This window comes from Bos mutus, chromosome 3 (genome assembly GCF_027580195.1).
Source record: "Bos mutus isolate GX-2022 chromosome 3, NWIPB_WYAK_1.1, whole genome shotgun sequence".
NCBI classification, from domain to species: domain Eukaryota; kingdom Metazoa; phylum Chordata; class Mammalia; order Artiodactyla; family Bovidae; genus Bos; species Bos mutus.
In genome coordinates, this window is record NC_091619.1 from 79,782,441 (window position 1) to 79,795,315 (window position 12,875).

The following is a 12,875-nucleotide window of genomic DNA, read 5'->3' on the forward strand; positions in this document are numbered from 1 at the left end:
GCTATACAGTGAGTTTAAATTTAGCCCCCAAAATGGTCTAAGTTGATTTTACTGAAAATGAAGTCAAGGGCCAGGCTTTGGAATCTCTCACACCTGTATTTGAACCCTAGTTTGCCACTCACTGGCTATGTGCATTCACACCTGCATTTGAACCCTGGTTTACCACTCACTGGCTATGTGCATTCACACCTGCATTTGAACCCTGGTTTACCACTCACCGATGATGTGCATTCACACCTGCATTTGAACCCTGGTTTACCACTCACCAACGATGTGACCCTGAGTCTGTTCCTTAAGTTCTCTCTGCCTTTGTTTCCTCATCTGGAAAAAGGGAATAGTAACAGTGCTGCCCTCACAGGGCTAATGTAAGAATCCAATGAGATAATGCATCTGAAGAGCCTGGCACATAATAAAAGCTCAATAAAAGACAGCTATGAACATGATGTCACAGGTCTTCTCGTCAAGGCTGTATGTTTCATAGGTATGAAAACTGAAGCTGAGAGATTTAGAATTGACTCACCCAAGGTCCCTCAGCTCATCCCCAGCAGAGCCCAGACAGCCCAGGTCTCTAGACCCCCAGACCCAATTCCAGACCTGCTAATTTATGCATGCAATGCTTGGTGACCACAATCTTTCCAGAGATAAAGACCCACTTTATTAAAACCTTGAAAGGCAAATCCTTCAAGTTGGAGCTAGAAGTGGGCAAGAGAGGAGGAGAGTGAACATGCCTGTGAAGGGTTTGAACTTGTTTTCCAGGTCAAACTGCTGCTTTCCCAGAACCCCAAGGTCTACATGCAGGTCAGGGCAAATTGCATATTCTTCGATGGTCTTGCTGATTTGGAAAATTTTATCAGTTATTGCTTCCGGGGCAGGACCTGGAAACCGAACAGCAAAGAGTAGGTCATTTTGTATAGCTGACATGGAAATACAAAGAACACAAAGCTCATCAACTAATTCCTCTTCACTAGTGCATCTGCCATGCCATCATGCAAGCAGCAAAGTATCAGAATTTTCTAAAAGAAAATATGTTAATGATCATTCATGCAGAGCATCTCATATTCAGGTATGGCAAAATGAGAAGCATCTCATTTTCACCAAAAGGAAACAAAAAGCTCTCTTGCTAAGGATGAGAACCAGAATCCTGACCTTCCAAGGCCTAGGTTATGGGTTTGCCCTAAAGAACATAACATTGGCTGTACTTAAAATGACAGCAAACTCACCTCCATTGGAAATATTGAACTTGATTCCAAAATCTCCATTGGGTCCTCCTGGGTTGTGGCTGGCTGTCAGAATGATCCCACCGATGGCTTTGATCTTTCTAATGATGCATGATACAGCAGGCGTGGAGAGGATTCCATTCTGTCCAATAACCAAGCGACCAATCTAGAAGAAAGCCAGAATACACACTTTAACATCAATAAATCCAGAGCCACCACACAGTGACGCCAGAACAGCTAGATGGACAAAGAAATATTCTACTGGACCCAAAATGATGCCCTTTAATGAACGTCTAACAGCTTGGGTTATTAGTATTATTATATTGAAGTATTTTATAGTTGCTGTTGAGTAATACTATTACTGAAATAGAATCAGCATTGCTGAACAAAAGCCATTTCTTCAGATAGTTTTGGGGGACTTTATAGTGTATGATCTGGGAGTGCTATAAGGCTGTGGCAAGAAAAGAAAACAGGGCCTTTCCAGATTGGGTTCATAATTTGGATACCTTATAAATCTGTGGGAAAACCCACATTTTTATCCACTTCAATCATACTTTCAATCCAAATTGGAAAAGAGACTATAAATTTGACTAGTTAAAGGAATTCTAACCCAAAGAGGAGGCTTTTGTAAACTAAAATATCTAAAAAAGTAAAAGGGGCAAACTTTGTATGAAGAAATATTATAAAATGTATCTCACAAATTTATTGCCATTCAAGCTTGGATTTTTCTTTAATTGGAGTATAACTGCTTCCCAATGCTGTGTTAGTTTCTGCTGTACAATGAAGTGAATCAGCTCTATGCATACATATACCCCCTCTCTCTTGGAGCTCCCCTCACCATCCCACCCCTCTAGGTCATCGCAGGGCACTGAGCTGAGCTCCCTGAGCAGCTTCCCACTAGCTATTTCACACATACATGTCACACCTAACACACTGGGTTCCTCAAAGCAGAACACACCTATCCACACTAGGGTGTACCTGGGCTTCCTCCTGGGCCCGAGGCAGGGAATGCTGGGAGTGTTACTGGGTAAACCAGCCAGGACCACCTACATGAAGGAGCTACAGGCTGGTTCTTAACTCACCTGCCCATATCTTTCACAGACGGTATCTATAAGCACAGCTCCTTACTGAAATGATTGTAATTTATATCTGTTTCAACATGTTGCAAGTCGGAAAAGAAGGGAATTCCGTCAGTGCCTCTGACTAGAAATGTGATTGCTTCATGAAAAGATTTTAAAAAGGAGGAGTTTGTGCCCTTCTTCCACCCTCCCCTCTGAAGACACAGGGACGTATTTAAGTTTTCCAGTTGCTATTTCTTCTTGCCCCACCCAAGATAAACGCAGTTGAAGAAATGACTTGATGGTGGAAGATGCATTTCTAATACTGAACATGCCAATAAGATACCTGGATTCCCGGGGGAGGTTTTTCTGGGATTGTTAGCTTTGCCACTTTCCTGTAGGTCACTAACAGCTTGACTGGCTTATAATTAAACCTCTCCATTATCAACCACCTCCCAGGAAGCAGCCGCTTCATTCCAGGCCCCCTTTGGCTCTTGGATGTCTATCCCTGAACAATTTCTGTTATTCTAATACATTTCTTATGTCCTGCCTCCCTCAGGAAGTGGCAACTCCTGACTCAATACAGTGGAAATGGTAACATCTCACGCTTCCGGCAGTTTCTGGGTGCTGTTCTGATGAAAACTGCTCTGTGGTTGAGCGGTTCCATAACTTTGATGAGAGGAGCTTAGAGATGGCAATTTAAGCAGCCACAGTGACTGGTGGAGTAATACGAAAACTGTGTTTGTGCATCAAGCACACTGACTTCTACTTCGATCCTGTATGTGCTTAACATAGAAGGGGAAGCTGATAAATGAATATTAAGCCACGCCACACAGGTCACCCCATAATTCTACCATTCCTTATGGTGAAATCTGCACTCAGTAATGGTCCAAGACTGAGAGGTTTATACCAGGAAGTAACAGTAAGAAAATCAGGAGAAGCAAGGGAAGCCCCGGTAGGTTCTTTCTCTTGAGCCCAAGAATAGGAATAGCTGACCTTCCCGAGCAGACTCTTTCCCATGAATCTTGCTCAAGAATATTCGTCTTCAACTTGGTATTTGGGAGACATTACTCTATTGTCCTCCTCCCCTTAAGGATGTCTGGAGCACTGTTAAGCTCCTGACTCAATCTCCCCTGCCTCTCTCCCACCTGCACCTCCTTTGCTCTATCTCACTGAATCTATCTGACTTACCGGGCCCACCTAGTTCAGCTTTCTAGACCATAGTTCTAACTGTGTTCCTTCCCTGTTCAAAAACCTTCCCTATACCATATGATCCAGAAGGTGCACGTCTAGGTATAGACACAAAAAGAAAGCAATGACTCAAACAGGTATTTGCACACCCATGTTCACAGCAGCATTATTCACAATAACCAGAAGTGGAAACAACCCAAACGTCCATTGAAAGATGAATGGATAAACAAAACGTGGTATATACATACAATGGAATATTACTTGGCCTTTAAAAGGAAGGAAATTCTGATACATGTTACAACATGGGTGAACCTCGAGAACATTACACTAAGTAAAATAAGCCAGACAGAAAAGGACAAGTATTGGATGGTTCCATTTATATGAAGGACACAGAAGAGGCAAATTCATAGAAAGAAGAACCAAAGTTGGCAGGGGATGGGGGAAGAAGAGAATGGAAACCAACTGTTTAGTGGGTACAGAGTTTTAGATGAGATGATGAGAAGGTTCTGGAAACAGTGGTGATGGTTGCAGAACATTATGAATGTAATGAATACCACTGAATTGCATACTTAAAAATGGTTAAAACAGCAAATTTTGTGTTAGATATACTTTACAACGAGGTTCCCAGGTGACTCAGTGGTAAAGAATCGGCTTGCAATGCAAGAGACCCGGATTCAATCCCTCGGTAGGGAAGATCCCCTGGAGAAGGAACTGGCAACCTCCTCCAGTATGCTTGCCTGGGAAATCCCATGGCCAGAGGAGCTGGGCAGGCTACAGTCTATGGGGTCACAAAGAGTTGGATATGACTGAGTGACTAACACACAAATGCACTTTAACACAAAAAAGGGGAAAAAAAAAAAAAACCTTCCCTGGGTCCCAAATGTCTACCAACTTAGAGACACCCCCTCAGCCCTCAGCCCTGCACCGAGAGTCCTTCACCAAAAAGTGTTTCCTGCCCTTACTCTTGCCCACCGCTCCCTTCTGTGTAACTCAAGTCCTGCTGCTAAACCGGATACCTCCTTCTCCCTCAACATTTTATAGTTAACCACGACAGGGAGCAAACATTAAAATATTCCTTTCAATTGAAACTAGGGCTTGGTGTTTGCTTATGTTTCCCCAAAACACAAAACAAACAAACAAAAGGTTCCATTTTCTTTGCTCTGCCAGTCACACATACAGGTTCTATTCTCATTTCTAAAATTATCTCAAGGATAAATCTCTGGGGACTGAATAAGACACCAGTACCATAAATGAGACCCTACCAATGTTTTATTTTGTACATTAAAATCGCCTGTAACTGCAGACAGCTCTGTGCAAATAAAAGGAAAGGCAAAGAGTATTCTACTATCCATAAACGTACCAGATAAAAGCGTACTAAAGGGAAGAAATGAAATTATTTCCATGTAGCTCACCAGGCTGAAAAGCTCTCTTAGAATTGGCTCATGGGTATAGTGGGTATTGACAAAACTGAGGAAAGAACCCTGACTTCTATTAATACCAAAATCTGTGGCAATAAATTATCTTTCCTTTAGATTGCCTCCCTAAATTCTGCCCACAATCAAAGGGATGTTAAAATAGAACTTCGGGTATGTTAGAAAAAGAAATCAAACTAAATAGGATTTGATAGGTTTCATCAGATGAAAGTGCTTTATCGGTCCACTAAGCGTTTTACGTAATTCAGCTGCGTAGCACAAGTGCTTCAAATGCAACACTATTTTTAATAAGGAATGTCCTTGAAAAGACTTGAAAATATTGCTTGGGCTGCCACAGCTCTAACAAATAGGCAGTTACCATATTTAGTCAATTATTAGCACTTAAATGCATTATTTAGCAAACCTTCAGATCATAAATCTGAGAAAGTCTGCAGGGTCTGCCTGAATTACACATTCCTACCACCCCTTCCACATCCTTCTGCTTTGCACAAAAATGAAATGAAGCCAAATATATCACAGCAAAGGGGACAGTGTACCAGATTCACTCAACAATCTAGATATATGCAGAGAAATAATGTTTCATTCGTTCTCTCCCAAAAGATTAAAAGCATCTCAATACCATTGCCTTTGCAGCTCTCCTCAAAGATGAAATTTACAGCATGTCACACTTTATCTTAAAAATGTGTATGCATCATAATTTCATATTTGAGTGCTTTATCAGCAAATTTTATATGAGAAGCATTCAGATTCTGAAACTGGGTACAAAGGGAATCTCACATTAACAACAATAGGATGTACAAACTCTTCTAAATAGAATTTGGTAACTAACATATGCTTTTTTTTTTTTAATTTGACTTTTGCAATCACACTTGCTTAGTGTATTGTTAAAATACACTGAAAATAAATGCTTAACGCACTTGGTTATAATGCTAAATTTTATGTTCTCAGAATCACTTCCAGAAAGGAAATAAAACAAAGTTTTAAAATTTATAAGTACTGAAGGACTATGTGCTCCAAATTATTGCTAAGTGTAATCCAAAACACTAAAAATGTAGTTTTGGTCCCACGGAGGAATTTGCAGAGCAAAAACAGCAATGTTCTGATGCCTGCCTTCTTGTAAATCAGTGAGACTGTGCAAATTGTTAGATTATCAATACCAATGCTTCCTGGTGCAAGATTCCTTCCGATTTGGTTAATTCAGCCAACACAGTTTTTCACAATGCAGAGCTTTAGCAGAGCCTCCTTATATTATAGGCTCACAGAAGTTATTATCTCTACCCTGCTGCACAAATTCACCACACACAGGACTTCTTTGTATCCAAGGTCATTATAAGTGGGTTCCCCTCTAACAGGTCCTCTTGGAAGGCTCACACCTAACATTTTCCAGTTCTCTCCCAGCATTTCTGCACGACTACCAGGATCCACAAATAACAGCGTGCCTGGCTTTTGTTTTCCTGTTTGACAAGTGACTGAACTTCAACAAGGAAGCCATTGAAAGAAAACAAAATCTCCCTCTCTCCGTGGCTCCTAAGAGCCTCCTACGCAGGACAGAGTGCCCCTCAAAACTGGTTAGAATGTAGATAAGACAGCTTAAGGCTGGGGTGAGCTTTAAATGTCTAAAAGCAACAGGTACATTTTCAAGCAACAGGCACAGAGCATAAGAAACTGAGTTTACATCCCCAAATCCCAATGCGACAAGTATAATTTCGGGGGTAATATCACAATATACAATCTCTGAAGTCACAATCAAACTTAATCGGATATTAGTAGCATTGAGGTGTATACAACATACAAATCTTTGTACTTGGGTATATTTTTGCAGAATTAAGAGGTTATATGGAAAGCGAGAAACATAGCAATACTTATCGTATACCAACCCCATTGGCAGCTGCCATCTGCACTATTGTCTCTATTGCCGATTTATTAAAATACCGCCCATCTCCACCAACCACCAGTGAGGCTCCCTGGCGGTCTTTTAGGTCTATGGAAAAGAATATACTCTGGATGAAATTCTCCAGATAGCATGGTTTTTCCTCGAAATAGTAGGTTTTCTTCCGTAACCCACTAGTTCCTGGTTTCTGGTCATAGTAGGGAGCCGTAGTCAAAGTCAACAGAGGGAGAGGGCCTTCTTCCATTTTTCTGTATTTCCCAGAAATCCATTCATCAAAATCACTCATCTTTCATTTCCACCACTTGGCTCAGCGAGGGTGTCCAGAAAGCAGTCAAGGGTCCCCAAAATAGTCTGTCCAACCTGAAGCTGCTACAGTGTCACCCGAGTAACTAAAACAGATCTTGCCTGGATGATCCCTCTCAATGAAGAAGCAGGGTTAATTCCTGTTGTCGTCGCCCCATGTGAAAAAGTGAATGACCAAACACCCACCCACACCCACACACAAAGCAGATCTTCAGTGTTGTTTTGATGAGGACATTCTGCCCACAACCTCGCCAAATACCCTTCAATTATTTTTGCCTCATTCCCCTGTTAGGGTGGAGATAGGTCCAGAGGGTGCTGCCTGCAGCAGACTTCAGTTACAAACACCAGGTGGCTTCCAGACTCCCCTCCCAGAGCCAGGCAAAGGCGGAGCAAGTGCAGTCCCGAGGAGCAGGTTCGTGAACAAGACGCCCTGGTGTGGCTCCCGCTGCCACTGACACCCTTAAACCAGAGCCTCGCTGGCAGTCATCTCTGATAAGGCCATCTGCAGCTAAAGTTGTTTCATGCCATCTCGCAAATTAAAGGTCAGTCTTAAAATGGAAATGACGGATCTCAGTTACCTCTGGTTTCCTTTCATCACCATCATTTTGATACTCAAATATCTGATACTCAAGTGATTTTTTTTTACTTCCCACATACAATCCCAGTTAGAAGGGAGAAAAGGCATCAAACAGAACAGATTTATTCACTGGCCACCAAAGATTTAACTAAATAGTATTCAATTCGAGAAGAATAGACTCACAGACATGCCCTGAATGATCAACAACTGGTCATTTCTGTGAATTTATAGAAAAGTAGGGATGAACAGGGCTTCCCTGGTGGCTCACATGGTAAGGAATCCGCCTGCAATGTGGGAGACCTGGGTTCGATCCCTGGGTTGCGGAGATCCCCTGGAGGAGGGCACGGCAACCCACTCCAGTATTCTTGCCTGGAGAATCCCATGGACAGAGGAGCCTAGCAGGCCATGGGGTCACAAACAGTTGGACAGGACTGAGCAACTGAACAACACATTGTCAAGGTTTTGGTGAACCTGTTAAGGAGACTTGGAAAGTAAATCGAGACTAGTTATGCCACATGTCTGGGGAGTTTGATGTGCGCATAAAAGTCAGGTTTTCAAGGGAAAAGTAGTAATCCCTCAAAAAACAAAAATCTGGATATTTTCCTACTAACTTGTCCAGCCAGGTCCAAAAGCAGACAGGCCCTGGGAGCAGCAGACAGCCTTCTATGAGGCAAGAATGTCTCTTTGTTCCAGGTGCTGTTCACACAGGACCAAGAACTAATAGGCCATGAGCAGAAAGCACCCCACTACCAAGGGAGCCTGGTCTCTTTCATATGGCAAATGGAGCTGGCCCATCTGCAAGCAGGACCTCAAGACATAACGTTAACACAATTCACAAGACACATCTATTAAGCTGAAAACCAGTCAGTCAAAAGACAATTATATTCCATAGCTTATTTTTGCCCCTTTATTGCATTTTTAAAATTAAAACTCTTGTGAAGTAAGCTTGCTTTAGTAGCCTACACACCCAGTGTTTTTCAACTTACTACAAATGCACTTTGTAAATTCACATTTTTTCAGTTTGGTGGCCAGTTTTCTCTTGTTTTTGATAGGTTCACAAATTACACCAGTATATATGTCTTGACATATTTAATAATAGAGCCATATTTCTGAAATAACAACTCAACAGTTTTTTCGTTGAGAATAACAGAGCAATCAACCAAGTAATTGGTAGTTTCCTTAACGAGGTCTTGAAACCCCAGCGAAGATTCAGGAACGCTTGGTTGTAAGGGGCTCCAACATCCCCACTAAAGCTTCTCTGCTCACACATTCCAGCATGTTCTCTGCTGGTGGGTGACCACTTTCTCTAAAAGCTCTTTCTGAATCCAGAGCTAGGGAGAGTACTGTTCTCTTAGGGGCTTTTCCCATACATTTACTTATTTTATTTACAGTTTATGGTCAGTGCAAATAAATTCCATAAAACGAGAAATCATAAAGACTCAAGGCACAATTATGAAAATTCAAAATAGATGTTCAACACACACACCAAAAAAACCCCACAAGCATCAAGGTGAGTTTATTTGTAGCATAAGATCTGACAGGTGTTATTTCAAAGCATGGCAATGTTTGTTTTGTTTTTTTGAAGACAGTGACCAATCAGATACTAGAACACCTCAGCTTATCGGTGTGTTTTTGTACCAACCAAAATTTGTTTCTAAAAATATTGCTTCACATCGAAACAGATGTAAAAGCTGTACTTCTCCAGAAATAAGCCTATTCTTAGGCCTTTTGCAGGTTTATCACCACCTAAAAACTGACTGATACAGAAAGTATTCCAGATGTAACTCCTCTGACTCTAAAATAGTTTAAAAGAATCACTGCAAACTTCATAATGCTGCTGCTCTTCCAGCCCTATCTCTCCAAACAGCTGATATGCCACTTCAGGGTTCATTATTTGATGGTCTCTCACTTTGAAGCCTTTTAAATATTCCTCTCCAGCAGAGCATCTTCATATTTAAAACATTATTTAACACTAATGGAAATAGACCATAGCGTTTGAGCATTGAGAAGTCCTACGTATGAAACCTGGGGAATCGGGTCACTAGGCGAACCCAGACCCCCTCTAGGATGGAATGTCCTTATGGACACATACACTTTTCTTTACTTCACTGCATGTGAGCCAGCTTCACAGTGAGGCATGGACTGGAAAGACTCTCATCTCTCATGGCTCCTGCACGTGCCAATGAATACCCAGCAATTCAAGTGCACATCAAGCCTAAGGCTCCAAAGGAGAGAGTTTGGTACCTCAAAGCAAAGAGCAATGTTTTACCAACTACATGTACTGGCATGGTGTTTGTCAGCATGCAAAACTAAACCAAAAAGATATAATACTTGCCCTAAAAAAGCTTCTATTCTAAAAATGGGCCTGAGTCATAATTTTATGGACACTATAGAACTCAACCCCATATAAAAATATTACCAGAAGCAGCAATGTTAGATGGACTGTGAAGTGTGGTAAAAAAGGAGAAGCATTAAAAACATTAAGCTTCCGAAGACGCTCAGACTAAGTGGGACAGCTATTAAGAAACTCATTTGTTTGAGCTCTCCAGCAAAGGTTGAACTTCATCTTCAGAAACGTTACTGTCGAGCATAGCGAACCCAATTTGGCCTAATGAATTCGCCTGCCTCGCCAGTACTCCTTCACAATGACACAAATTACATTTAAACCATATGGGGGATTTAAGGATTATTCCCTTCAGACAAGAAACTTTCATATTGGTCTTGGGTCCAATCAATTTCACAATGGCAGAGTTATGAACCCCTTCGCTCCCAGCCTCGCAAAGACTCCAGTTTCCACTCTGATCAGCAGTGATGCCTTCCTAGTAGAAGACAGCAGAAACAGAAGACTTACCAATACTTTATTCATTCTATCTTTCTTTTTTTCCACCGACAAATGTTTACTGGATCGCTAACTGCCATGTCCCAGGGCTCATGGGAGAGTGGGACCCAAGGCCTGAAACGATTCACCTCTTCACATCAAGAATTATTCTTTAGTAAATGCCACAGGAATGGGCACATTATTTAGAACTGGTAACCTGTCTTTCAGCAGAAGCACTAGAAAGTAAGCTACTAACCCGGTTGAAAGCAGCAGGGATCATCAGACCCCCGCCCCCAGGCCAAAACCCTATGCTTGTGATGCTGCAGGTGCCTGCCCGAGTGTTGGGGTCAATTATCCTCCAATTAAAGAAATACATATTGGTTTCGAAAATGTATGAGAGGTACAATCTTGAGCAATTCTCTTAACTGACCCAAGTCTGTAAGCTAGGGATCACAATGAAGGTTGTTCTGAGCACTGAATTGGACAACCTGTACGAAAACACTTATGATCTGTGATTCCAGTGACAGGAATCACCAGCTGGGAAAAGTCACTCATTTCTCCAACCAACAGTAAGTAAGCTTGCACTGAATGCCTGCCACAGAGGAGACACTGCAGGATAATGCAAAGACCACAGGTTCAGGAGCCAGACACAACCAGGGCTCAAATCTTGGACTCTAAACAGACTTGTGGACACAGTAGGGGAGGGAGAGGGCAGCACTGAAACACATACATTACCATATGTAAAACAGCCATCCAGTGGGAATTTGCTGCCTGACACAAGGAGCTCAAACCCAGTGCTCTGTGACAATCTAGAGGGGTGGGATGGACTGGGAGGTTGGAGGGAGGTTTAAGAGGGAGGGGACATACGTATACCTATGGCTGGTTCATGTTGATGTGGAGCAGAAATCAACACAACACTGTAAAGCAATTATCCTTCATTAAAAAAATATACATATATATTGGTTTCTAAAATACATGAGAGGTACAATCTTGAGCAATTCACTTAACTGACCTGAATCTGTAAGCTAGGGATCACAATGAAGGTTGTTCTCAGTACTGAATCGGGCAACATGTATGAAAACACTTATGACCTGTGTCTGGCATCCAGTAGATTATCAGTAAATGTTAGCCCCTCACCCTTCCATCCTCAATGCCCTGAGGATGAAAATAGGATGATGATAACCTGCCTCACAACGACTGTCTATGTCCCAGAGGTGCCTGGATGGGACTGTGGCTCTCAAGAGGCTGCAGTGATGGGGTGAGGCTGGAGAAGTAGCTAAGACAAGGTTACACAGTCTCATGAACCACAGTGAGGTTTATTTTGTAGGCACCGGAAGCTATGGATATTTTTAAGCAGAAGGAATACAAACTGCTTTTTTTTTCAAAGTTGACTGGCTGCCAGTAGTGTATCAAATAGCTTGGAGAAGGAGAGACTGGAAAAAGATTAACCAAGGCTTGCAAAAAGGATTCCCCCTGCAGCTGAGGTGGATCTGAGGATCCTGGTCTCTGTGACCCCATCCAGAGCTGCTCCTCTTGCATAAGACTTCTTTAACTCTGAGTCCTTGGCCAGTTTGGGCTCTGTAGGTTACTCTCCTCCAACATGAAGACACTACCCAATCAACCTCTTTTTCCTCTGACCCCTTCTGCTCACTCTCTTCTCTAAGAACTGTCCCTGACCCCACCCCACAATGGTGGACTCCTAGGGCCATGTTTCTACTGTGGGACTCAGGCCATGATCATCAAGGGCAGACAACTGACCAAAGCTGGATCACTCATATTTTCTCCTCTAGGAATATAGAATTAGGACTCAAAAGTGTACCAGTCAGATTTAGTTAGTCTTTGAACTGGGAAGACAGATAGAAGCTGTGGGGCAGGGACCTCATGTCATGAGAATATCTATAGAACTGTAACCGGCAGACACGAGAATACATGGGAACATGAGAGAGCTAGTATGCAGATCCGTCTCTGGATCACTCGGGCACATCTAAGAGCTGGGGATCTGATACACAGAATTGGAAAAGAATTCAGAGTAGTTTCAGGCAGAATATCAGTTAGATGGATCTTCTCAAGAGAGTAAGGACTGCAGACTCCTGAGACATGAGAAATGGGGAAAGGTCTGTGAACACAAGCCACTTGAGACCCCGCTGTTGGCATGAGTCCTGGACTGGGCCGGCTCCACTGTTGGGTTTCCAGTCAGCGTCACCCCCAGTTCCAGTGGGAGTGTGTGTTAGTCACTCAGTCGTGTCTGACTGTTGGCGACCCCATGGACTATATCCCGCCAGGCTCCTCTGTCCTTCAGGCAAGAATACTAGAGTGAGTAGCCATTTCCTTCTCCAAGGGATCTTCCTGACCCAGGGATCGAACCCAGGTCTTTTGCATGGCAGGCA

General features: G+C 42.5%; 1 protein-coding gene across 3 annotated transcripts in view; it reads right to left on the reverse strand.

Moving 5' to 3' along the window:
* Nucleotides 1-12,875, reverse strand: part of PGM1 (phosphoglucomutase 1) — a 67,988-nt gene that overhangs the window by 31,917 nt on the left and 23,196 nt on the right. Inside the window, exons 1-3 of one of the 3 annotated variants that reach the window (XM_070367907.1) lie at nucleotides 6,777-7,303; nucleotides 1,221-1,383; nucleotides 729-875 (exon numbers count right to left, since the gene is read on the reverse strand). In XM_070367907.1, the coding sequence (XP_070224008.1) occupies nucleotides 729-875; nucleotides 1,221-1,383; nucleotides 6,777-7,076 (610 nt within the window). In that variant the 5' untranslated portion in view covers nucleotides 7,077-7,303. Of the gene's footprint in view, nucleotides 1-728; nucleotides 876-1,220; nucleotides 1,384-6,776; nucleotides 7,304-12,875 lie in introns of those variants that run through there. The other 2 variants (XM_070367906.1, XM_070367908.1) reach the window with 2 other exon arrangements.